Raw genomic sequence first — 27565 nt, forward strand, 5'->3', positions numbered from 1 at the left:
ACCAGTGAATGAACACTGGGCTGCTCCTGGGGATACTTGGGCCCCCTCTCCCAGCATCTCTTGATTTCGAACCTACTGCCAATTGTACTTACTACTATTGACAATGCAACTAAATTAAAGATTATGCCAAGTAATAAACTGTAAGTATAAAAAGGACATTGGTGATTCTAAGTAGAACATTGAACACTTTTAGGGGGACTTGATGAGACATAGCATTGCAAGTATTATTAAATAAGATACAGTGAAACCCCTAACAGGGACTGGGGTTGGGGAACAGACTGGGAAGTGGTAGCAAGAATAATCACAAAAATCTAAAATTCTGCACTCATGTTGTTTTGCATGGGGCTTGGAGTTTTTGTTCCATTTTTTTAAAAAAAACCCAAATTAGACTTCTTAGTTGATATATCATAGATGTGGTTAATGCAAGAAAGATGAAGGGGAACTCCAGTTAGCAGACCCATATTCAAAGACTGGCCTTTGACCCTTCATCGAAGGACTGGCAAACAAATGCACATTTATATACTTCAAATTAAAATGCCTAAGATGCATACATATCATTTTATTTTCCTTTATTTTTTTCTTTCTTTCTTTTCTACACTGTTTCAGCAATCTTTTGGGGGTTTTTTTAGGGTACTTTTTTAAAAAACTTTTTATTTTGTATTGAAGTACTCTTGCCTGGAAAATCCCACGAATGGAGGAGCCTGGTGGGCTACAGTCCATAGGGTCGCTAAGAGTCGGACATGACTGAGCGACTTCACTTTCACTTTTTACTTTCATGCATTGGAGAAGGAAATGGCAACCCACTCCAGTGTTCTTGCCTGGAGAATCCCAGGGACAGGGGAACCTCGTGGGCTGCCATCTATGGGGTCGCACAGAGTCGGACACAACTGAAGCGACTTAGCCGCAGCAGCAGCAACATAACTGATTAACAATGTTGTGATAGTTTCAGGTGGACTGAAAAGGGACTCAGCCATACATATACATGTAACCATTCTTCCCCAAACTCCTCTCCCACCCAGACTGCCACATGACATTGAGCAGAGTTATCTATGCTACGCAGTAGGTCCTTGTTGGTTACCCATTTTAAAAATAGCAGTGTGTACATGTCCATCCCAAACTTCCCAACTATCCCTTCCTCCTATCCTTCCCCCCAACAATCATAAGCTTGCTCTCTAAGTCCCTGAGGCTGTTTCTGCTTCAGCAGTCTTTCTGGATTGACCTGCCAGTGCCTGTCACATGAGCACATGCTCTGTCCTTGAAAGGACAGGCTCCCATGGGAAAACATGGACCAGAGAAGCCCATCCTACCATCCTATCTCCAACATCTGTAATGTCCAGCAGTCAGGGAGCCCAGTAACCACGCTCCGAGGCTCAGCCAATGGTGACAACTAAGGGTCCACCTTGGGGCCCTCTTGACACATCACTTTCCTGTAGAAGCCACAAGTTTTCAAAGCACAGCATCCTTCTCAAACAGTTAATACACTAGTCCAAGGCCTTACCCCCCACTTAAGATCAGTGAATGCGCTTGGCATCCTGCCTGGTGTAGCCTCGGGGGCACACTCTGCTGCCTTCACTCTGCCTGCCGGCTCCAGGCCAGGCCCAGGCACGGAAGCACACACACCTGCTCTTCCATTTACTCAGTTGTTCCACAAGCTACTAGAATCAGGACTTACCTGTGAAATGATGAAGACAGTCTCTGCCCACTGTCAAGTAGAGGAGACAGAAGAAGGCTATGAATACAATGTCCTCAGGGCTGGAATAGATGATAAGGGAACAGAGAGGAGAGAATAACTCAGGTATTGATTGGTTAATGCTAAGCTCATAGTTGTGATCGGTCACGTGTGTGCACTCAGGAACACAAACACACACATTGTTTATCTGACCTGTAGCAGCTGTCAACAGCCTACAGTGTGCTCAAGAGCAGAGAACTCTAATACTCCAAAAGAAAGTGAATTTGAGAGAATTACCTGGTGGTCCAGTGCCGGGGACCAGCCCCGGCTGATCCAGGGTATTCGAAGGAGAGACGGCATAGGCGAGGATCAGGATACAATAGCTTCAATTAGATATTAATTAAAGATATAAAGAGTAATAGAATAAGGATAGCTCAGTAGGAAAATTCAGTGGAGAAAAGAGGCTGAGTAGCTTGGTTTACGCGGGAGACCAATAAAACTTCAAGACAAGAAGTTTGCACCACTTACGTAGGCCGCAGGCGTCCTTCCGTTCTCCCGAAGGAGAGGAGACACTGAGGCCTCCCCGGTCGGACCTTAGAAGCCCAGGCATAATTAGTAAGCATGGTGGGTTCCGCGCTCCAGATGGAGACTCAGCCAGAGTGAGAGAGAGAGCGACATGGGGAGACCAGTATTTCGAGAAACTGATCCCAATTCTTTATTTTCCATGGTCTACTTTTATACACTGAGATGTTATGCAAAAGTCATGCGGGGTCAGCAGTCCTGACTTTTATCAAAGTCAGGTGCTTCATACAAATGTATACAGAGGTCTTAGGGGTGTTACATCATCTTCTGGCCAGGGGGGCCTGCTGACAATTTACGACCCTCTCCTTGTGACAGCGGTCAGTCAATCAGGACACTTATTTCTCCAGGGCTGATTTTTCTCAAAACAGACGCCACCCAAGTAAAGTTACATTCCTACAGGGTGAGGGTGTAGTGGGTTTTAGTTAAGGAAAGAATTTACTTAGCCTAAGGTCTAACGTGATTAATATCAAAGGTTAATACTTATTTCTTCTATATATTCATTAATGTGTGTAAGGGCAGGGGATGTGGAGACTTAGCAACAAACATTGGCTCAACAAATGAAAAACCCTTCACCAATACAATTTCTAATCAGCCCGTTATACTTATACTAATAGTTTTCTAACTTCTCTAAAGAACCCGTTTTTAGAGGGTTTAAAGCATCTTGTGCCTCTCACGGTTGGGAGGCTGTGAGCAATCACATGTGGCCGGACGAGCCTGTCAGGCAGGCTAGAGAACCTTCAGAGGAGTTTGTAGGTTAAAACACTCTTATCACGCCCAGGAATTATTATAAACTGGAGCTCTAGGTTAACTCCTTCTCCGAAAGAGGTGGTGGGGGACAGCCCCCCGTAAAGTCAGAGGTGTAGGTAAGAGCACAAAGTAGTAAAGTAGGCAGGCTCTGGTTATGGGGGTAGACGCTCGAGGATTTCCAGGGGGACTCCTGAGGCTCGATCCCGCCTTTGCGTATGTCGAGCCTCCTTCCTCATGACCTTTGTCACAGGCGGAGTACCTCACTCTGGCCCCCAACAGTCCAGCAGTTAGGATACTGCACTTTCACTGGTGAGGGCCTGGGTTCAATCCCTGGTGAGGGAACTAAGATCCCATAAACCACAGAACATGGCCAAAGAAAATTTTTTAGGTGAACATGAAAACTCCACGGCTGGGTTTGCAAATGCCTCCCTCTGGTACTGCCTGCAGTTACTGGGAGGCAGGCAGAGCTGTGTCCTCAAGGCCAAGAAGCAGTCCCTTCTCCCCTCTGGAGTGACTCCTCTGGAACATGTGCAGAGGAGAGCAGGGAAACTCCAGGAGTTCCAGCCAACACCTCCACACAGCCAGCTCCCCAAAGAACCCCACTCTGACCAGGGCCCTCCTCTGCGAGATACATGGCAGTGATTCTGTCATCTGCAGGGCTGATGAAGTCTTCACCCCTTAGTTAGTGCAAACAGGGCTTCACGATTTGTCAGCTACTTCATCTCATCTCCCAGCATTTTGAACTCTAATTCCAATCCACTTTTACACACACATATGCTTCCCTGGGGGCTCAGACTTAGAATCTGCCTGCAATGCAGAAGACCTGGGTTTGATCCCTGGTTGGGACGATCCCCTGGAAAAGGGAATGGCACCCACTCCAGTATTCTTGCCTGGAGAATCCCATAGACAGAGGAGCCTGGTGGGCTACAGTCCACAGGATCACAAAGAGTCAGACAGGACTGAACAACTTTCACTCTCACTTTTCACACATACCTTGACCTGACCCATGATTCTGTTATACAACTCCCCATGCCAGGTAGTTTTTCATTCCTTTGTTTTGTATCTTTGATTTGGTCCTGGCTAACTCTTACTCACTCTTGGAGATCCAACTCCAACACCACATCTTTTGGGGGGGGCATGCATTACTGTATTTTTTTTTAATTTTCATTTTATACTGGGGCTGAGCACCGAATAATTGATGCTTTTGAACTGTGATGTTGGAGAAGACTCTTGATAGTCCCTTGGACTGCAAGGAGATCCAACCAGTCCATTCTGAAGGAGATCAGCCCTGGGATTTCTTTGGAAGGAATGATGCTAAAGCTGAAACTCCAGTACTTTGGCCACCTCATGCGAAGAGTTGACTCATTGGAAAAGACTCTGATGCTGGGAGGGATTAGGGGCAGGAGGAGAAGGGGACGACAGAGGATGAGATGGCTGGATGGCATCACTGACTCGATGGACGTGAGTCTGAGTGAACTCTGGGAGTTGGTGATGGACAGGGAGGCCTGGAGTGCTGCGATTCATGGGGTCGCAAAGAGTAGGACATGACTGAGCAACTGAACTGAACTGAACTGAGGGTGGCCTCGTGGCAAAGAATCAGCCTGCCAATGCAGGAGACACGAGAGACGTGGGTTCAATCCCTGGGTAAGGAAGATCCCCTGGAGGAGGAAATGGCAACCCACTCCAGTATTCTTGCCTTAAGAATCCCATGGACAGAGGAGCCAGGCAGGCTACAGTCCATGGGGTCACAAAGGGGTCAGACACGACTGAGTACTGAGCACATGCACGCACAGTTTATGAACAATGTTGCTTCATTTCAGGTGTACAGCAAAGTGAATATTTTATATATATATATAATATTTATTATATGTATTATATATATATATTCTTTTTCAGATTCTTTTCCCATTTAAGTTGTTACAGAGTATTGAACAGAGTTCCCTGTGCTATACAGTAGGTCCTTGTTGGTTATCTATTTTAAATACAGCAGTGAGTACATGTCAATCCCAAACTCCCGGTCTATTCCTCCACCTCTTCTGGCAGGGCTTCCTGAAGACCCAGCCCCTCCATGTGCTCCAATCAAATCCAGTGCCTATGCTCCCTTGTCACTCACCATATTGTATGAGCCTCTATTTATATACTGCTAGAGGACTCAGTCCCTCTGGCCCCCCAGCAACACATAGCCCACCCCCAGCTCATGATCAGGGCTTAATAAATATCTGTCATCTGAGGCAGACAGCCTAAGGTGACCTCCACGCCATGTTCTCCACGGCATGAAATCTGCTACATGGAAAGCCAGATTGTAATGAATACCACTGGGGAGCATCCCCTCTGGGTCGAGAGTGAAAGCAAGAGTTTGAGCACCCTCAACAAATGCATCCTGACCCACTGACCTGAATACACGGGTTGCTTGGTAGGCAGAGCTTAGAGAAAAGGATGGGGTCAGGTTACCACAGCCTGATGGTAAACTCTCACCAGGGCCTCTATCGTGTTGGTCTCTTCCCTTGCTTACTCACTTTCAGGCTTGAATTGCTTACCAAGGAGCGAGAAGCACATGTGCTGTCCAGCTGCCACAACCATTCAGTCCTCTATGCAAGTGTGTCTCATTGTATATTAATAAATCAGCACTCTGGCTTATCAGTATGAGTTCTGTGAGTTGAGTGAATGGAAATCAATTTGCCCGGACATGATGCCCCCTGGAGAAAGGAAGACACAGAGCTTCCAATCTCAGAACAGAGGACCAGGGCTGCCCACAGTTACCCACAAGGCAGGCTGCCCAGCACTGACCAATTCCCACTTCTGTACTATTCCCATATCACATACCAACTCTGTGAATAATCTCAGAAGTCCTGACTCAAAGTCAGCCAATGCATCAGTCAAAAAGAGGATCATTCATCATGACCTGTTAAAAATAAAAGAGGGCCTAGGGATCATCTAGCAAAACCTTGGCATTTCACCACAAAGAACTGTAAGGGGATGTCTGCAATGAATCCCAATCCATCTGGGGAGTGAAAAGAACATAAGAGAAGTCTGCCTGCCGTCTATGGGGTCGCAGAGTCGAACACGACTGAAGCGACTAAGCAGCAGCAACAGCAGCCTACGGCCAACTCATACGGACGTACGGCAAAACCCATCACAATGTGGTAAAGTAATTATCATGCAACTAAAATAAATAAATAGATTTTAAAAAGAAACTGAAAACAAAGATATAAGAGAAGTCTATTCATCTGAGGAGCTTACAGAGGAATGTGAAAGTTCTGTGTTATCACAGAGCCAAATAAGCAGGGGTTCAAATTCCAGTTTTGTCGCCCACTAGTTAGTTGTATGGCCTTGAGTAAGTTAAGGAACATCCTCCAAGCATCTATGTCTTTTTTGGTGGGGTGGTGGGAGGGTGTTTCTTGCCTTTAGGAATTTTAACTTTGTATTGTGATAAAATACACAACAGAAAAATGCACGTCATGAGAGCGCAGTTCACTGAATTTGGAGCATCTGTTTCTTTACCCGTAAAATGAAATGAATGGCTCTATGGCTCTATTTCCCAGAGCCATAGATAATTGAGATATTGTATGTTAATTGAGATATCAATTAATAGTTAATTGAGGTATCACACGCCTCATATACATAGAAGGTGCTCAATAACAGTTTCTTTACATGAACCAAAGAATACAATGAGGACATAATTAAGGGCTAAACTGTGATGTGCCCTCTAAGTACTGTTAAAGTTCAAAAAAGAGGAAACAGCCATTTGCGGCTTTATCTAGAGCAAATAATGGATTTACAGAGTAGTTCTTACTGGTCCCCTCTGGAGTTATTTCACACCCATTAAAAAACACCCAAAGCTCCCCTGGGTCCTACAATCAAACTGTTCCATAGTTCACCCCCTCTCACCCTGTTAAAAGTTGAATAGTATCCCCTCAAAATCCACATGCTAAAGTTCTAAACTCCCAGTATCTCAGAATGTGATCTTATTGTGGAATAAAGTCTTTCCATATAGAATTAAGATGAAGTCATACTGGAGTAATCCAATATTACTGGTGTCCTTTAAAAAGGCAAAAAATTGGACAAAGCCACTCACACAGGGAAAATGCCCTGGAAGGTCAGAGTTATATTGCCACAGGCTGAGAAATGACCTGCAGCTGGGAGAGAATGGAAGCTTGGAAGGGGTCCCTCCTCAGGGCCTTTAGAGGGAAGGCCTCTAAGAGGGAGCATGGCCCTACCAAAACCTCGTTCTCAGACCCCCAGCCTCCAAAACTGTGAGGCTAATTTCTGTTGGGTTAAGCCAATCAGGTTTTAGTACTTGGCTATGACAGCACTAAGAAATCGATGCCCAGGTCATGCGTACCATCACCATTGCCATCCGGCCATGAGGGGCCAATGGGGAACCTGAGGGGACTTACACTTACTCTCTCAGCTCAGGACTACAAACTAAGAAAGCTCCCAGCCCTCCAAGAGCTCTGGTCTTCTCTTCCCATCTGCCAGGAGGAGGGTAGGAAATAGCCTGCATTTCAGGTCCATGATTCCTGAAGAAAGATGCAAAGGTAGCCATGGCAACAGGTAGACAGAATGGCTCAGGTAGCAGAACGGCTCAGGTAGACAGCATCCAGGTCTCTAGTCCTGACCGGTTCTAAAACCCACTACAACCTTCCTTCCCATGGCTCTCCAGCCTCTGCTTAAGAACAAAGAAGTGTGGGAAGTGTATTAAGTTCAGGATTCCTTAAAAAAAAAAACAAAAAACAAAGCTTTGATCAATGCAGTTATTCCTATAAGTAAACTAAATCCAACTCTTTATTCCCATAACTTCCATCCTTTAGCCTAATATCTCTGCCCTCTGGGGTCATATGGAAAAGAAAAGGAAAAATCCAACCCCACATTGTCTTGGCAATTCTTTCAGCACTTGAAGACTTTGACCATGTGCCTCCCCATCCTCTCTTTTCCTCGCAAAACATCTCTGTCTGCTCACCATCTCCTCCCTGTAAGACAGGTGCTGTGTGTTCACACATCCATGTGTCCGTGGAGTCCATGTGGGACTCCATATGTTCTGATCACTGTTTCTTTCAGTTTGGGGCTTTACAGTTGGGTTTGTCAGGTCATATGACCCTCCCCATCTCTTTTTCCATCCAAGATGCTCCTCTGATGAAAGGCTACTACAAGCTGGGCCAGGGGATGGGTGTATCATGAGGATTAAGACATGGTGTCAACCAGACCGCAAGCTCTTAGCAAGCAGGGTGACCCCGACTATCCACACAAAAAGAACACTTAACTCAAACCGGCAATAAGTGCAAGTTAAAGAGAGAAGAAAATAAAGTACCTTCCAATATTGATGTCAGACTCCCAGAAAGCTCAGTTAAGCATAAGATGATTGTCCCCAAAAGAGGAAGAAAGAGAAATCCGAACTGACCTGAAAACAACCCCTGACCTCATTTGAAGGCTCCTTTATTTTTAATCCAATACCCAGGAACCCTTCTCAGGGTGTAAATTCCCTGAAAAGCCAAATCTTTCCAGGACATGAAACTGTTGGCTGCCCTTTTGAGGGCTGAGAGCAAAGAGCTCCAAAATTTATGCACTACATTAAGCGAGATGCCTGGTATCCAACTAGGTTAAATTGCTTTCTATATTTAAATTGCCTGCTAGCTGGTTAGATGTGGGAGCCACAGCTGTGAAATGGATAGTTCCAGCCAGTAAATAGAAAGGAATAAATCCTAATGGATTAATCTGTTATAATTAGACAATTCTGTATGACTTTGACATGGAGCCCAACTCCTCCGAGAAAGAGGAGAGGGGGAGGGGTGAACTTCAAGTGTGGGGACAGGAGGCAAGAGAAGAGCAAGAGGAAAGGGGATGTCTGAGGAGCAGAGGAAGGTTGTCAACCATAAGCCAGGAACACCTAAGAGTTGAGATGGGTGGACAGAAGGTATGAATAAAGTCTCTCTCTCCACAAAAGAAATTCACACCAAAACCAGAGGGTTAAATTATAAGAAAGGAAATAAAATTTATTCTTGCACAACACAGGTTTGAACTTCACAGGTCCACTTACACACCAATTTTTTTTTTTCAATAAATATATTGTCCATCCTAGATTCCACAGCCGCTAGCGCTTCCCTGTCCAAGGGTGCTTCCGCATCCACGGGTTCAACCAGCAGCAGATCACGTATCACTGTTTACACTCCAAGGTTGGTTGAATCTGCAGATACTGGAGGACCGACTTTGGGACTTGAGTATCCATGGATTTTGGTATCCATGGAGCACCCCCCGCCCCAGCCAATTCCTCCAGGGACACTGAGGGGCCATTGTACACAGTAGTGAACTCCTTCCTCTCTTCTCCCTGTCCCTCCCTTTACCTATAAAAGTTCTTTCCTTCTGCTTCTCAAAGGGACAAAGCCTTTGGGGAAGCTTCCTTTGGTATCAGAAGAGTGATGAGATCTCTCGGGCGGTTGAGTTGGAGTACTTCTTTCGGTTCTTTTCCTCCTCCTCCAACTCTGCCTTCTTACCAAGACCAGGAACCCATGAAGAGAGTAAAGGCCCAGCACCGTCTCCAGGTGACCTAGGCTGAGGGTAAGGAGCAGAGGTCCAGGGTGAGGCAGACTGGAGGATGGAGCTGGTAGTGGGACAAGGTTGCAGCTTTCAAGTCCTGGAAATCGCTCTGAGCCCTAGAGCAGGATGGTGAGGCTGTCCAGAGCATAGTGTTAGTCACTCAGTCATGTCCAACTCTTTGCGGCCCTATAGACTGTAGCCCACCAGGCTCCTCTGTCCGTGGGATTCTCCAGGCAAGAATACTGGAATGGGTTGCCATTCCCTTCTCCAGGGGATCTTCCTGACCTGGGGATCAAACCCACCTCTCCTGCGTTGCAGGCAGATTCTTTACCATCCGAGCTACAGGAAGGCCCTGTCCATAGCATAACAATTTGTTTATTCAAGTCTAATCTAAGTTCAAGTCTTATCAAGCTGGAGTTCCAGGACAGTTTTGAACACCTAGAGGCTCCCTGGACCATCTCCAGTATCAGAACGGCTCTCTCATCCAACTCATTGTGCCTCCATTCCAATACAAGCCCTGGGCTCCAGCAAAACTGACCTTTTTATTTAAAGAGAGAGAGAGTAGTCAGGGAGCTAAAGGTGTGGCTGATGGAAAATGGGGGCCAAAGATAACATAGGCTCAGAGCTTCTGGCTCACTGGACAGCTTTTCTTAGCAACATACAGTAATACACACAACGTGCTTAGAGGACAACTCTGGGTCTGTCTGGAGGTTGAAAGGCAGAGAAACGAAGAAGACAGTCCAAAAGTTTAGATGATGAGCAGTGGGCTGGGTATAAGCTGAACTCTTGGTTGAGTGACTTACTAGGGGTACCAAGAGCCAGGAAATCGTACTTGGGCACCGTATTTGGCAATTGGATGCTGCATTTTGCCAGCTTCAAGGTGTGTAGCCTTAAATGTACAATACTGTCCTCCTGCATCAAAACAAATCAAGTATCTTCTCATCACCCATCTGCCCAGAGCTATGCAAAACTGTAAATCCAATGTCAGATAAATAATCAGAAATTAAGACAGTGGGAGTAAGACCTGAACAGCATGAAAAGATCTAGAAATGGAGGTGACCTGCTTCAGGTATCCTGTGTGAGCAACCCTGGGCCTCTGGGCAGTGTGCCTCAATAAAGGGGCCCCATGTGGGACCCCCAGTGGAGGGAATGGGGTCAAAGGTGAGGGTGGATGGTGACAAGCTGCATCCAGCGTCTCTCTCCTCTCTTTCACCTCTGTGCATTGCTTCCATGTTCCCTTGGTGCCAGGAAGGCCACCTTAATCCCATGTAATCAAAGCAATACTCTATTGGAATAAAACTTGAATAGGGACAGAAGATCAATGAATGGGAAAACTGAATATTGTAAAAGATATTCCGTTCTTCACGTGTTAATTTATAAACTTAGCATGACTATAATTAAAATTGCAAGAGGATTTATTCTTTTAAGCTTAACTAAGTGATTCCAGTGGTCATCTGGAAAAATAAACATGCAATAATTTCCCAAGAACATCAGAAAAAGAGGAACTCCCAGTGGCAAGTATTAAAAGAGGGATCAAATGGCATGGAACTGATATAAGGATCAACACATTGTTTACAGAAAGTTCAAGAGTAAGTAAATATACACACATATATGAATTATTTTAAATATTAGATGACATCACTAATCTGTCAGCAAAGGTTAGCATTAGCATTTGGTTAATTATTTATTTTTTTAATTTATCATCGAAATTAATTCCAGACGGATGGATTGTGTAACTCATAAATCATAGTGAAAATAAGTAAATAGAAAATGGAAGTAAAAATTTAATTTATCTTTGGGTAGAAAAGACTGTTTAAGCATAAATAGGATTGAGAAAACATTCTATGCACAAAACTAAAGCTTGTGCATGTCAAAATCCCTGTTATAAACAAACAGGTAAATGACACATTGAAATAAAATAAGGATATATTAATAATTAAGCAATCCTTTCTATATTATATAGAGCATTCATATTTAAAAATAAAAACACATCAGTTAAAACTAGGCAAAGGATTTAGATTTCTCCATAAAAATACAAATGGCCATGAAATGTTTTTAATAGTAATATCTAGTGCCATAAATTTATCATGCTCAACTAGTGCTGATAGGGAGTATAAATTGATTAAAACACAAAATAAAACAAAACACACACACAAATGTTCTGGAAAGAACTTGACAGTATGCATTAATAGCAGGAATCTTACTTCTAGGAATGTGTCCTAAATAATCAGAGATATAGGCAAAGACTTACAAACAGTGTTTTTTTATGGCAGTATTATAAGAACCAAAAATTGAAAATAATCCTCAAGACCACTAGACACTGGTTTTTTAAAAAGCTATAGTGTGTATAGTGTGTGCACAAAGTAGATGATTACAACCATTCAAGATCAATGGCATTGGAGAAGTCTCAAAATATAATCTTAAAATTTAAATATCAGAACACAGACTGGAAATGTAATAAGTATGGAGTTCTGTTTTTTAAAAATGTATTTTTGCATAGAAAAAAAAAAAGACCGAAAGGAATTCTTTAACATGTTCTTTATGGTCATCTGAATGGTAGAATTGGGGTTATTTAATTTTTATCTTTATATCATTCTGTATTTTTCAAATGTTCTATACTGAATGTATTTCCTCTTGATAATTAGAAATTTAAAGCAATCAAGCTTATTTAGAAAAGATTAGTTCTCCAGTGTTCCAGAAAGAGAAAAAGGCAAGAGGTCAGAAAATGCTTCTGAAATCACTCTGAAGCTTCCTCCTGCGGCACTAAATGGAATACCCAGGCTTTAACTGGGACTGACAGCAGGATTATTTATAAGAATGGCCAGCCTGCCACTCACTCACCTGAGAGGAGCCCCTGCTGATTCCCTCCTGCCCTAAATAAATCAGACCTGCGAGCCAAGCCTCACTGCCTGCGCTTATCCATGTAAATTAGCTTGATTTGATGTTCATAATTGCTCTCCTCTACTGCCACATGCATGTGTGCATGCACACACAGAGAGACCCATGCACACACCTGCTGCCTCCTCTCAAGTGGCCGGCACCCACCGAGCTGTCATCATGCCCAGCTTTTCCAGTTCAAGCCCTCAGCCAGGCCCCCGCTCAGGCTATCCCACACATTCCATCATGGCATTACCGAGTTACTGCCCACTCCATGCCCACCTGCCAATTCACATCCTACCTTGAATGCAAGTGCCTCTACAATTCCCAGCCAAAACCACGTGAGGACCTGCTCTGTGTCACCATTGTGCACCAGGGACAGAAACAGAGAGAGCAGGAGTCATTGCCCATGAAGAGGTAGATATCCAGTGTAGCAGACACACAGAGAACGAGATCATTTGAAGCTAATGAGCAGAGTGCTATAAAGCAGAGAGATGCTGGATGTTAAGTGATCATGGAGGACTTCCTGGAAGCGGTGGCACCTGAGCTGAGTCTAAAGTGTTAGTCGCTCAGTCACCCTTTGTGACCCCATGGACTGTAGCCCACCAGACTCCTCTGTCCATGGGATTCTCTAGGCAAGAATACTGGAGTGGGTTGCCATTTCCTTCTACAGGGGATCTTCCCAACCTATGGATCAAACCCAGGTCTCCTGCATTACAAGCAGATTCTTTACCATCCAAGCCACCAGGGAAGCCCAGGCTGTGTAAAAATCAAGCAGAGATAGTGGGAGAGAGTGGAGGAGAGTAAATGAAAGCCCAGAAGTGCAAAGCCATTAAAGCAATAGGAAACCCCAAGCTGGAAGTTCAGCATTCAAGGAACTGAAAGAGGGAGGAAATGAAGGAAGAAGAAAAATGAGATGGGAACATCAAACAAAGACCAAGTCATAAAAAGCATCATGTTCCTTGCCAAGAGCTGAGTATGGTCTAGGACCTCCACACAGCTGTCTCCCTTTTGCCTGCCCCCACTAGTCTGCCCAAGAGCAGTTCTTGGACTTTAAGCAGCTAAGCATCAGGCATGCACCTCACCCAGCTGGCTCAAGAAAACAACTCTGGGGTCTGGCAGGATTCCCTGGTTCCCCGCTCTGTCTGCAGTCCTGACTTGTGACTCCCAGGGACCTCACTTGCTTCTGGATTACTGAAACCTGGCCTGGGTTCCCCAGCAGCCTCTAGGGGCTGCCAGTGGTGGCCCTCTGCTTGATCCAGGCCATTCCTCTTACGAACCCTCGCCAAACACACTTTCATCCCCACCCTCTTCCAAAACTGTTCTCGTCAGTGTCACCAATGAGCTCCATGTTGCTAAACCCAAGGCTCACTCTTCACCCTCATAAGCGAAACTCAGCCGGCCATGCCCTTCTCCCCCGCCCACTTCTTCATTAGCCCTCCAGGACACCACCCTCCTAGCTTCCCTTCCACCATTGCTGGATTCTCTCACCTTATCTGTTTTTCTGGCTCTTCCTCATCCAGAACTCAATACAGCTGTTTCACTTGGATGAATAATACTCATCTCAAACTTAATACATCCAAAGGTGCTCACATCTCTCCCCCATCCACCCTCAGAAACCCATTACCCCAACTTTCCACAACTCAACTGCTAGCAAATCCATTTTTCCCATCAGAGTGGAGTGTCAGTCGCTCAGTCGTGTATGACCCTTTGCAACCCCATGGACTGTAGCCTGCCAGGCTCCTCTGTCCATGGGATTTCCCGGGAAAGAATACTGGAGTGGGTTGCCATTTCATTCTCCAAGGGATCTTCCCTACCCAGGGATCAAACCTGGGTCTCCTGCATTGCAGGCAGATACTCTACCGTCTGAGCCACCAGGGAAGTAGCTGGATCAAAAACACTCTAGCAGAAACTATAGTAGAAGAGTTTCAAGTGTGAATTAGGCAAAGATTTCCTAAATGGTTTACAAAATGTACAAATCATAAAGGAAATACTGATTACATTACAAATAAGGACTTCTCAAAGAAAAAATTATTAAGAAAGTGAAAGGCAGTCAAGAGTGGAAAACAATATTTGCATTTTATATAATCAACGAAGGAATTGTGCCAGGAATACATAAAGAATTCCCAAAGCCAAGAAGAGAAAAAAAGACAGGCCACCCATTTTATTTAATGGGCAAAAGACTTGAACAGGCATTTTACAAAAAATAAACACATCCAAATGGTGAATAAACACATAAAACCCTGCTCAATCTTATTAGTCATCAGGGAAATGCAGATTAAAACCACAATGAGACATTACTGTACCCCAGGCGGAATGGCTAAAATGAAAAAAACAGACAATTTCAAATGTAAATAATGATGTGGAACTGGAGGAAATTGGTATGAACACTGTGTAAAACTGTTTGGCAGTATCTATTAAAACGAAGTGTATTTGCGTATCCTATGACCTAGAAATTTCACACTTTACATCCATCGAGGGAGAGTGAATTGTCACAATGTGCAGCATCATGAATTTATGTCATCATTTCAAGAGAGGACATCAGGCAAAAAGACCACAACCCTTATGATTGCGCTACAGAGTTTTAAAGCAGACAAAGACTAATCCTTGGTGTTCTAATGCAACTTCATGGTGACTTTTGGGAAGACCCACGAGGTGACTTCTGGGTACCTGCTCACAGTGGTCAATTTCTGGATCTGGATGGTGGTTAATCAAAAGTATTCACTGTGTCAGACTTTGTTGTTGTTGCTGTTCAGTCTCTGAGTCATGTCCGACTCTTTGCAAGTGAACTGTAGCACACCAGGCTTCCCTGTCTTTCACTGTCTCCTGGAGTTTGTTCACTCTTGTCCACTGAGTCAGTGATGCCATCCAACCACCTCATCTTCTGTTGTCCCCTTCTCCTCATGCCCTCAATCTTTCCCAGCATCAGGGCCTTTTCCAATAAGTTAGCTCTTCACATCAGGTAGCCACAGGATTGGAGCTTCAGCTTCAGCATCAGTCCTTGCAATAAATATTCAGGATTGATTTCCTTTAGGATTGACTGGTTTGATCTCCTTGCTTTCCAAGGGACTCTGATGAGTCTTCTGCAGCACCTCAACTCAAAACCATCAATTCTTTGGCACTCAACCATCTTCATGGTCCAGCTCTCACATTCATACATGACTACTGGAAAACCCATAGCTTTGACTAGATGGACCTTTGTCAGCAAAGTGATGTCTCTGCTTTTCAACACGCTGTCTAGGTTTGTCAGACTTTACTGTTCTCATTCTCCTTGGAAGTAAAGTCCGAGATGGGCTTTCTATGGGGCTCCGGGCATCACCAAGAGCATCCACCACATCCATCTACCTTTGCACTCATGGTCTGTGCACCTGCCATAGGGTATCTTTGGGTATCTTTCAGGGTAGGGTATCTTTCAGCCCCATGGTTTATAGCAGTGGGTGGGGACAGCTTGGGAACCAACCTGAAATTCTCATTTGATCACATCATGCATCCAATCCACACTTTTGTGATTCAAGACAGATCAGGAATCTGACCACTTCTCACCACCTAAATGGCTACAGGAAGGGCCTCCCCACCCGAATTACTGCCTTTGCCTCATTACAGAGCTCCTGGCTTCCATTCTTGCCATCTACAGTAGGTCACAACATACCGGGTAGAAGGATGCCTTTAAAACATGGCTCAGATCACATCCCTCCTCTGCTCAAAGCTGTTCAATAGCTCTGCATTTTACTCAGGGAAATAGGCAAGTCCCTACAAGGCCCACAAGACCCTACAACGTGATCCAGCCCCGTTATGTCTCCACCATCCTCTCCTTCTTCCCCTCACCCACCCTGTTCCTCTGCTCCAGCCACAGGGCCTCTCTGATACTCCTGGAACCAAGCCCATGCCTGCCTCAGGGCCTGGGGCCTGGCTGTTCCTTGGCTTGCAAAGGCTTCTCCTCAGAGATTTGCAGAATGGAATCTCCCACTTCCTGCCTGAAATCTTGACTCAGCTATCACATCTCAGGGAGCCCCAACCTGGCTACCCACTCCTGTTTGCACCTCCAGTCCCTCTCGCCTCACTGTATTTCTTTTTTCTATAGCACTTCTCTTTTAATATACTACATAATTTACTTATTACATAGTTATTAATTAGGAGATCGGGATTAATATAACGCAGTACTATAAATAATTTACAAGGGCCTACTATATAGCTCAGGAAACTCTACTCTTATTCTTAATAACCTATATGGGAAAAGAGTCTGAAAAAGAATGGATACATATATGTGTATATTGTTGTTGTTTAGTTGCTAAATCGTGACCAACTCTTTGATCCTACAGACTGTAGCCTGCCAAATTCCTCTGCCCATGGGATTTTTCAAGCAAGAATATTGGAGTGGGTTGCCATCTTCTTCTCCAGAGAATCTTCCTGACCCAGGGATTGAACCTGTGCCACATCTCCTGAATTGGCAGGTGGATCCTGGTGGCTCAGATGATAAAGAATCTGCCTGCAACGTGGGAGACCTGGGTTCAATCCCTGGGTTGGGAAGATCCCCTGAAGAGGTGAATGGCTACCCACTCCAGTATTCTTGCCTGAAAAATCCCATGTATCACAAACCTGCTGCTGCTGCTGCTAAGTCGCTTCAGTCGTGTCCGACTCTGTGCGACCCCTCAAACACAACTGAATCCCCGCACACACACATAACTGGTTCACTTTGCTGTACACCTGAAACCTATACAACACTGTAAATCAACTACACTCCCATAACCTTTTTTTAAAACATTTATTGATTATTGACATCTCCTCTCACCCCAACACACACACATGAACTGCATAAGGTGTTGGTCTACATCGTGCCCCTAGCACCTGGATCCACATGGAATTCCCCTGGCACATGGTGGACCTGATGCAGTATTTGTGGAATGAGTGAGCCTACCCTGTACCCTGCTCTTGGGATGATGTGCAGAGTCTGGCCCTCCCACACTGCTGCTCTGTTGGGGACCCTCTCTGTCCTCACATCCCACCCTATGGGCCACATGCCCCATCAGATGTTCTGTATATCAGCCAGTCTGACTTCTTCCTTGGTTCTGGAAAGTGCTTTCTCCACATTACTTTATAGACCATCCCTACATTCAAGAATGGGCTTCCCTGTTGGTACAGATGGTAAAGAATATGCCCTTGCAATGCGGGAAACCCGGGTTTGATCCCCAGGTTTGGAATATCCCCTGGAAGAGGAAATGGCAACCCACTTCAGTGTTCTTTACTGGGAAATCTCATGTACAGAGGAGCCTGGCGGGCTACAATCCATGGGGTTGCAAAGAGACATGGCTGAGCAACTAACACTTTACATTCAAGGCTCTAGTTAAGCGTTGAGCATGTTTTAGGCAGCTTTCATACTCCCCAAAGGCCCAAACAGTGCCAGCCATGGAGTAGGTGCCCAATAAGTATTTCAAGAAGAAAGAACAAATGTCATTTAAAGCGAATTTAGAAGGCAGCTCGGGCAATAACTTTAACAGGGCTAATGAAAGTATATTGTGTTCACCCCCAAAGAGAACCCAGGGGACTTCAACAAAAATTTCCCCTTCAACTAGCAAGCAGGTGATAGGTGGAAAGTAATGGTAATAAACTGCTGAAGTTCATCCTGGTTTTAAAAGTCCATCTAGTACTCACACCATGCTAGCCTGAGATAATCAATGGCTTGGAGCAGGGTTGAGAGGTCAACCCTGGCTCTCAGGGCAGATGGAGACAGCATCCCCCTTTGCCATGATGGATGGCAGCAACCTTCAGCTCCTAATTGTTCCCAAAGAATTCAGGTATGAGTCAAGCCCCAAATCACACACATGGGGGAGAGGAAGGACAGAAGCCAAGGCGAGAGGTTCAGTCAGCAAAATTGGAATCACTTGAGAAATGGAGGCGATAGAAGCCCCCATCTGAGCCTGCCCTATAAAAGCCCAAGTGATGTATTTTCTTCCGCCAGTTGACTTTTTTTAAGTGTCTCTCTCATAAGTCATTAATAACTAATTTCACAATCGCTGCATCATGTGACAGTCATAAAATATTGCCTGCACTTTTCCCAGCAAATTTTAGTATTGAGCCAATAATTGAATCCAAATTATCTATTAAGTTAATTCTTTAGTAGACAATATTTTACACTTGAAGTCATTTTTCACAAGTACTCCGGAATGAAGTAATTGTGAAATTAGCAATGACTTTCCCCCCCTCCTGAACAAGTAAAAATAAAATCGCTGGGTTCAGCCCGGAGGGTGTCAAGCTGTTATGAATTCTTTCCTTTCATGTGTTGCCTCTTCCTAGTTAGAACTAGCTCTGAGTCCTCAACACTCAGCAGGAAGACAACAGGACACGGCTTCTAGACCGTGAGCTTCTTAGACGCGGCTATCCTGAGACCACCTCAGGTGCGTCACCACATGACACCCTCTCCAGCCAGACTCTGGCTTTTAAGAAAATTCTGTTCTTTCTGTCTTTTAAGACTGGTACAGAGTGAACGTGGGGAATCCGGCCAACTGACTCCTCCCCCTTCTGAGGTCCAAGTTTCCACCCACAGGGATGGACACCCAGAGCCAAGTTTGTGCCAGTGACCCCGCCCTGAGCCTTCTCGATGTCTCATTGCTGACCACACAGATTATAGCAGAGTGGACACCTGACCCTGGCTGAGGCCAGCAGAGTCCTTCTTACAGGAGTTTGAACTTGAGTGAAAGAGGCACCAGTTAGTCTCTGTTGGCCCTTTAAATTAAGGATATGAATTTTTAATGGACTTTTCACTGGATTGCTATTTCACAGCTCCCAGATGGTCATGGATCTGGTGGGGTTGGAGGAAAAAATTGCAAGAGGGAGAAAGGGAGTGAAGAGAACACTCAGCATGAGGCCTGGAAGGGAAGGGGGACAGGAAGTGGAGCAGGACACCCCCACCACTCACCAGGGTACCCCACCCCCACCACCATGCCCTTCCCACCCCCATCCTCCCACACACACAGCCCCACCTCACCCCAAACCTGATTCAAGTTCTGGGCCCTCTGAGAACCAAGCCATACATTCTGCCCCTGGGTTTCATGAAAATACCCAAAGACCCAAAGGTTAAAAATAGCTCTTGATCAGAACACTTCCTGAGGATTTAAGTGAAAAGGGGTGCTACACCCAAGAGAACCAGTAAAAATTTCTACAAAGTCCCATCAAGACTCCTGCTCAGACATCTCCACACCTTTCTCTTCTGCCGTCCACCAAATGCTTCCAGATTTGTGGCACCTATGGATGCCACACCACTTCTCCCCTCACCACCAAACACTCATGTTCAAATACAGTGACTCTTTCGTTAATCCCTCACACAGAGTGCCACTTGGAGCCATTGGCAGGACATCAGAGTCCTGCTAATAGACAAGACATGTTATGAACTAAAAAGATTTGCTACTTAATGCTTTTGTTCCTGGCAAATCTATCATCAAGTCCCCACTTCTTGCAGTTTTTGTTATAATCAACCAAAAGGACTTTGGTCCAGAGAAAATTCCTAAAGCCTGCCCATGCCTCTGCCTTTGTTAGACATGCAGGAACAGCGTGAGATTTGAGGCCAGACAGACCTGGGTGCACACATCAGCTTCTTTAAAAATAAAACAATGAATATCAGGTTTCTCCATTCAGTTGCTGTAGGTGTTGCTGTAAGTTTAGGGTAAGCAGTCTGACAACCCCAGAGTCAGAGTTGTTGTTCAGTCGTTCAGTGATGTCCAACTCTTTGCAACCCCATGAACTGTAGCCCACCAGGCTTCCCTGTCTTTCAGTATCTCCCAGAGTTTGCTCAAATTCATGTCCATTGAGTTGGTGATGCCATCCAACCATCTCATCCTCTGTTGTTCCCTTCTTCTCCTGCCCTCAGTCTTTCCCAGCATCAGGGTCTTTTCCAATGAGTTGGCTCTTCGGATCAGGTGGCCAAGTGTTGGAGCTTCAGCTTCAGCATCAGTCCTTGAAATGAATATTCAGGATTGATTACCTTTAGGATTGACTGGTTTGATCTCTTGCTGTCCAAGGGACTTTCAGGAGTCAGAGAAGTCCCTTTGATTCCCAGTTTTTTGTGAAATTTATTATACTGATGATTTGTTATAAATATGTGCTGAACTTTATCTTTTTATTGGCATTATCCTTACAAAAAAAGGTATTAAACTTATCAAAGGATTCTTGTGTCTCTTGAGTTAATGATATGATTTTTTTTTCCTCCTTTGGTCCATTAAGGCAGTGAATTGCTAGACCTTCTGCTGTTAAAACACCCCTGCATTTTTCACATAAACCCGACATGACTGCGGTGATTGTTTTTAATACACTACTGGATTCTGTTAGCTAATGTTTTATTTAATATTGTTTTCATCTATTTTTACAAGTGATAGATATCTATATTTTTTTCTCTTGCCCTTCCTTAGTTTAAGAGTAACAGTTAAACTACTTTCATTAAATAAATCAGATAGCTTTTTTTTTTTTTTCCTTTTTCTACTTTCTGGAACAGCTTCTGCAAAAGGGGGTTCTTACCTCTATAAATACTTTGTGGTGCTCAACTGTAGAGCAATATGGGCCCATAGCTTTGGAGGGAGAGGGGAGAAGTTAGCTGTAATTTTAATTTCTTTACTCATGACTGGTCTGTTCGACTTTTCTTTTTATTCTTTGTCAATTTTGGTATTTCTCATTTTCCCAGAAAGCTATCCAATTCATCCAATTGTTCAAATTTGTGAGTGTTTTATAATACTTGTTCATAATACTATTTTATTATTTTTTAAGTCTGTTGTGTCTGTCACTTTATTCTCGCTTCCAGTTTTATTACATCTCTTTTTTTTCTTCTCAGTCTTGTCAGAGGTTTGCCTATTTTATTAATCTATTCAAAAGACCTACAATCAGGGGACTTCATGGCAGTCCAGTGATTAAGACTCCACACTTCCACTGCAAGGGGTGCAAGTTCAACTCCTGGTAGGGGAAATAAGATCCCACATGCCTCGTGGTGCTGCCAAAAAAAAAAAAAAATGACCTACAATCAACTTTCCTAAGCTTCTGTGATTTTTAATTGTAATTTGCTATTTATTTATTTCTGCCTCTCAATCTATTATTTCCTTTTTTCTTAAGGTTTACTCTGTCATTACTTTTTCAGACTCTTGAGATAAGAACTTAGCACATTTGTTTCCCGCCTTCTCTGTCTTCTAACAAATAGATTTAAACTCTGTGTTTTGACCTAAGTGCTGCTTTATCTGCATCCTACAAATTTTGCCATGTGGTTTCTTAATTCATTTAGTTCTAAAAATTTGGCATTGCCTGTATTATTCCCTTCCATAATCTGAAGACTTTTTACTACTGCTGTTTTTTCAGTTTCCAGGCATACATGTGTTTGATTTTTTGTTGTTGTTTTTTACTGATTTCAAGTTCCACTATATTACAGTCAGAGAACATTATCTGAGTGATGTCAGTCCTTTGGAATTTATTGAGGCTGCCTTTGTTCACTGATTTAGGGTCCTTTTTATGAATGCTCTACACATAATCAAAAGAGTATACATTTTCTGTTAGGTTTTAAGTTATATGGTGTGTGTATAACTATACACAGAAATTTAAGCATGTTAAACAAGTCATTCAAATCTTCTCTATACTTCATAAATCTTGTCTGTTTGTTCTATCAAGTTATAAAAGAAGTACGTTTAAAATATTCAGGTGAAATGGTTGAGATATCTATTTCTCCCTATGTAGCTATCCCTATTTGTCATATGTGTGCTTATGTATAAGTACACATGTATATATTTGATGGTATATTGTTAGATGTGTGCATATTTTTCATGATTACAGTTTTATGATCTTTTATTCCTCTTACTGGAATGTTCCTCTTCTTTTGTTCCTTGTAAATTTTCTTTTGTTCCTATTTGCTTGTTCTATCTTCTTATACTGCTTTATTTCCATTCTCTTGTGTCTCTTGTAAAAAGCATATTCCTAAATCTTGTGTTTTTAATCTACTTCAAGAGTCTCTATATTTTGAATTATGAGTTTAATCCACTTATATCATTGTAAGTTGATGTTATATTAAAAATTATGTTTGCTATTTTATTTCACATTTTCTGTACTCTTTCTTCCTTCTTTCCTTCTTCCCACTGGATAGATAAAATTTCCTCTCCTGGTTTGAAAGCTCCACCCTCTATTTTAATGGTTCTGATGCTAATTTTCTCTAGTTATTCAGGCCAAAAATATTGATGTCATCCTTGAGGCCCCTCTTTCCTTCACCAACCCATCAGAATATCTTTTTAGTCCTACCTTCAAAATGCATTCAGAATCCAAACGCTTCTTTCTCACCACCTCCACCCTGACATCACCCTGCTCCACCAGCATCTCTCATCTGAACCCAAGCCATCTCTCCCAACGGTTCTGCAGTTTTCTACCTTAGCTTCTAAACTCTATTCTCAACACAGAGCCAAACTGATCATTTTCAAATGTAAGAGAACTGGGACTTCCCAAATGGTCCAGTTGATAAGACTCCACATTTTCACTGAAAGAAGTGCAGGTTCGATCCCTGGTCAGGGAACTAAGATCCCACAGGCCATATGTCACGACCAAAATAAAATAAAATAGGCTAAGGGGAAAAAAATAGGACAATGTTGGAGCTTTTAAAAAATAAAATAAAATGTAACACATGTAGCTTCTCTCCTCAAACCCTCCATAGTCTTCTCTGTCACTCAAAGTAAAAGCTACGGGCCCACCCCTCTCAGGCACTCTCTGCTACCAATCTTTCTTTGGCTCTCTTCTGTCCAGATACACCAGTTATCTTGCTGTTCTTCATATACTCCAGGAATGCTCCTACCCCAGGGCCTTGGCACTGGCTGTTCCCTGCTTATAAAATACCCTTCTCCACCTATCCACATGGCTAACTCCCTCACCTCCTTCAGGATTAGGCCTGAGTACCTTCTTCTCAAGGAGACCTGCTCTGCCCAGCTTATTTATTTTTTTTTTTTCTTTTTTGTGCTTATTTTTTATTGAAGTATAGTCTATATACAATATTATATAAGTTACAAGTGTACAGTATAATGATTCACAATGTTTAAATATTATATTCCATTATACTTATTATAAAATATTGGCCATATTCCCTGTGTTGTACTGTATAACTTTGTAGCTTATTTTACACATAATAGTTTGTACCTCTTTTTTTTTTTTCCCTTCATATATATATTTTATTGAAGTATAGTTGACTTACAGTGTTTCAGGTGCACAGCAAGGTAATTCAGTTATACATATACATTGTTTATATTATTTTTCAGATTATTTTCCATTATAGGTTATTACAAAATATTGACTATAGTTTCCCGTGCTATACAGTTAACCTTTGTTGCTTGTGTTGCATATCTATTTTTTTCTGAATTTTAGATATAAGAAAGAGGAGGATTATACCTCAACACTTTTTTTTTTTTTGATAAATTTAACGCCTTTTATTGCCATAGCTCATTTTACTGTGCTTTGCTTTAGTGAGCTTTATAGATACATGTTTTTTTTTTTTTTTTTTCCTTGTTAATTTTCTGTTTAGTTGATCTATCCATAAGTGTGAGTGGGGTATTAAAGTCTCCCACTATTATTGTGTTATTGTTAATTTCTCATTAATTGCCCATCTTATTTAAATTGTAACCCTCCCCACCCTGGTACTTCCAATCTCCTTTGTGCACGCATGCTAAGTCACTTTAGTTGTGTCCCACACTGTTGGACCCTATGGACTGCAGCCTGCCAGGCTCCTCTGTCCGTGGGATTCTCCAGGCAAGAATACTAGAGTGGATTGCCATGCCCTCCTCCAAGGGCTCTTCCTGACCCAGGGATCAAACCCGTGTCTCTTATGTCTACCTACATTGGCAAGTGGGTTCTTTACCACTAACACCATCTAGGAAGTCCCCAATCTCCTTTACACCAACCCATTTTTTGCATAGTACTTCAGTTGAGTTCAGTTCAGTCGCTCAGTCGTGTCCACCTCTTTGCGACCCCATGAACCACAGCACGCCAGGCCTCCCTGTCCATCACCAACTTACAAGCTTCTAACAGACCATTTTATTTGTTTGTTTACCACATGTATTGAATATTGTCTGTTTTCCCTTGCTCCATGAGAATAAGAATGCTGTGGCCACAAATCTGCTGTTCAGAGCTCTGCTGCCAGAAGTGCAACTGACTCACAGTCTCATCTCCACCCCATGGAATCCACCACCACATCAGTATTGAGGCCACATTTCCCAGAGCTGCTCCCAGCTAGCGGCCAAACACAGCAGGTACTAAGGCAACCCTAACCCACCAAAAGGCAGGACTCCTCTGAAGCCGAACTGGGTTCAAGGACTCCCCACTAGCCAGGCCAAACCACCCCTGAAACTGTGCTTCAGTCCTCAGCTCTTCCTCCCCCAAGCCTCCTTCATTCCTCATCTCCCTCTGCAGGGGTCAGTTCTGCATCCCAGTATGAAGGTACCCCTTACCCTTCCTTGCTGCTTCCCCAGTAGACCTAACCCCACTGTGGCATCTTCTTAGTGGATCCAGACTCACGTGTCTGTTTGTCTCCTGATGGGTCCCAATGCAGGAGACACGAGTTCAATCCCTGGTGAGGGAACTAAGATTCCACGTGCAGCCAGGGCAACTAAGCCCAGGAGCCACAGCTGCTGAGCCTGGTCACCTCAACAAGAGAGAGATGGAGTTTTACACTACAACTAAGACCCAATGCAGCCAAAAATAAATAAATAAAAATTTTTAAGAAATTAATTTAAAAAAGAAAAAAGAATTTTTTCAAACAGCAGACAAAGAAGGAATGCAGGCTTTCAATCAAGCATGGGAATATAAGACTGGACACTGGAAAGAGACTTCTGGAATCAAAATTTTTCCACAAACCCTCCTCCCCTCACCCTCAAGTGAATGGAAATGAGCTCTCTTCCAATCCCATAAACCCAAGAGTGCCTTTCACGCCTACTATTGTTGCTGTTGTTCATTCACTCAGTCATGTCCAAGTCTTTGCGATTCCAAGGACAGCAGCAGGCTTCCCTGCTCTTCACCATCTCCCAGAGCTTGCTCAAACTCATGTCTATTGAGTCAATGACGCCACCCAACCATCTCATCCTCCGTTGTCCCCTTCTCCTGCCCCCTATCTTTCCCAGCATCAGGGTCTTTTCCAATGAATTGGCTCTTTGCATTCCATACCAAGGGCTTTTTTATACTCAGAGTAATGGAGCAACAAATGCTTAGCCAATTATGTGTGCTTTACAGCTGGGGAGGGGGCAGGGTAGGAAGGAGAGAAGGGAAGCATGATGAGGTCCCCCTGAAGCTTCAATGCCCCCAAAAGTGACCCTCCAGGCATTTAATCACTGAACTGCTCCAGGAAGGAGCTGTGATCATGATCAGAAGTGGAACAAATGTCTGTGTCACTAACTGACCAAAGCACTACTCTCCTTGAAGGGCTGGAGTAGAACCTAAAAGCCCCTCCTCTTGTTCCTCCAGGCCAAGACCCCCGACCCCTCAGCTGGCATGTGTTTACAGCCAGCTCCACGGTCCCAGGGTGCATGGTGGCCTCCAGCACTTGCCAACCAGCCAGCTGCAGCATGGTAAGCAGGTTACAGTGGAGGGTGGAGATTGGCCTCTGGCTGCCAGTAGCCTCCTTCATTTACTCTAGTGTATTCTCACTTCCAGAAAAGAGTTGTGGAGGGGAACATGCCAGAGAATGCTTCCTAGGGTGAGGCTTACCAGCCAACCAGCTCCCTTCCAGGCAAGCACAGCCTGGCTGGATTTTCACTGGGGTTCTAGACACAAGTTTCCCCCACCCCTACAGCATTCCTCACCTTAGACCCCTTCCCACTCCCACCAAGCCTCATTCATCCTAGCTGGGCCCTGTGTCTTGGCAGCCCCACTGCCAACCTACTTTGTCTACCAGCAACAGCCACACCTTACCAACCTGCCACCAGCCTGCCACTTAGCTGGTGCAGGGTTCCCACGGGTGCCATGAACTCACCATCCACCTCTTCCTGTGATGAGGGTCAGAGCCTTGTTTTCTAGATCTGCCCTCTGCCGTGCCCAGGCTGCTCCTCCCGTCACCCTGAGATTATCAGGCAACTGTGATCTTATCTGATCCTGTTGGGGAGCCCAGCCAACCCCTTCCCCCCGCCCCAGGGCTGTCCCTGCCTCTCTCTATGGACCTTATTGTGTAGCTCTAACTACCTAACAACTGCAGTGTAATTACATCCCCCCTTCCAAGCTGCCAGCCCAGCAGCTACCGGGAATTATGTGCTACTTAAGGGGAAAGCGTCGCTAATAGAAAACAGTAGATGAACAAGGGCTGTTGCAGGCACCTCGCTTCCTTTTCTTAATTTACAACAAACCTCTGTTTATTGAGCTGGTAACATATTTGAACACTGACTCATAAGAGGCCCTTCTCACAGACACCGTATATCTGGCAAATAATTCCCCTTCCACTGAGGTGTGTGCAGAATTCAGCGCAGGCAATTTACAAGGCTAGGCAGAGAGGGGCGTGCAGGGGCCAGTTAAGCTGTGGGCCAGACAGCACGGCAGCTGGGGTGCCCTGCAGGGTGAAGGATCCACCCAGGGGCAGGGACTCCACTCCTCAGGCCCCCACCACTCCCTGGTGGCAAAGGGAAATGGGAGAAGAGGGCATATCTGCCGTGCCTATGGGGCTGTCTCCCAGCTCATGTTTCTGGGCCTGTTCTCTCCTTCTTTCCTCTACCAACTCCATGAAGAAGGCCAGGCAGGTGTGATCATGCCCATTTTACAGATAGAAAAACAGAAGGCCAGAAAGCAAAAAGCGATAGTGGCTCAAGGTCTATAGCTTTCCGCTTGTCATCTGTCCCATGCCCCCATGAGAACAGTCATACCTCCTTTCTCCTGATCAGGGAGGGAGAAAAGAAGGGGCCAGTGGGCCCCCTCCAGTCCCTCCAGCTGGCAGGAGATGCAGCAGGGAGTCTGTGGCCGAGAGAGAGACGTGGCCATTAACAGTGAAGACGGGAAGACGAACGGCATGTGATTAGTGTTTTGAGTGCGTTATAACAGATAAGATTAGAAATCAGCTTCTTTCCACAGCTTTTGGCCTTCAAAGCCCTTGAAAAACAGCTGCTAATTAAACCTCTATGAGGGTAAAAGGACACCTTCTTCCCCAGCCCCAACCCCACTACACACACACACACAAACACACACACA

At 44.3% G+C, this 27565-nt stretch overlaps 1 protein-coding gene and 1 non-coding gene across 4 annotated transcripts in view; both read right to left on the reverse strand.

The window, feature by feature from the left end:
- The window catches only part of GFRA2 (GDNF family receptor alpha 2), a 196435-nt gene that overhangs the window by 35850 nt on the left and 133020 nt on the right, over positions 1-27565 (reverse strand). Inside the window, exon 8 of one of the 3 annotated variants that reach the window (XM_070794856.1) lies at positions 1731-1752. The exons of 1 other annotated variant lie outside the window; for it this stretch is intronic. In XM_070794856.1, coding sequence (XP_070650957.1) covers positions 1747-1752 — 6 coding nt within the window. In that variant the 3' untranslated portion in view covers positions 1731-1746. Of the gene's footprint in view, positions 1-1730; positions 1753-8962; positions 9540-27565 lie in introns of those variants that run through there. One more of the 3 variants, XM_070794854.1, reaches the window with a different exon arrangement.
- On the reverse strand, positions 14216-14287 carry TRNAC-GCA (transfer RNA cysteine (anticodon GCA)). Its single transcript has one exon. It is a non-coding gene; the product is annotated as a tRNA-Cys (tRNA).

The sequence above is a fragment of the Bos indicus genome, chromosome 8 (genome assembly GCF_029378745.1).
Source record: "Bos indicus isolate NIAB-ARS_2022 breed Sahiwal x Tharparkar chromosome 8, NIAB-ARS_B.indTharparkar_mat_pri_1.0, whole genome shotgun sequence".
Taxonomy (NCBI): Eukaryota; Metazoa; Chordata; class Mammalia; order Artiodactyla; family Bovidae; genus Bos; species Bos indicus.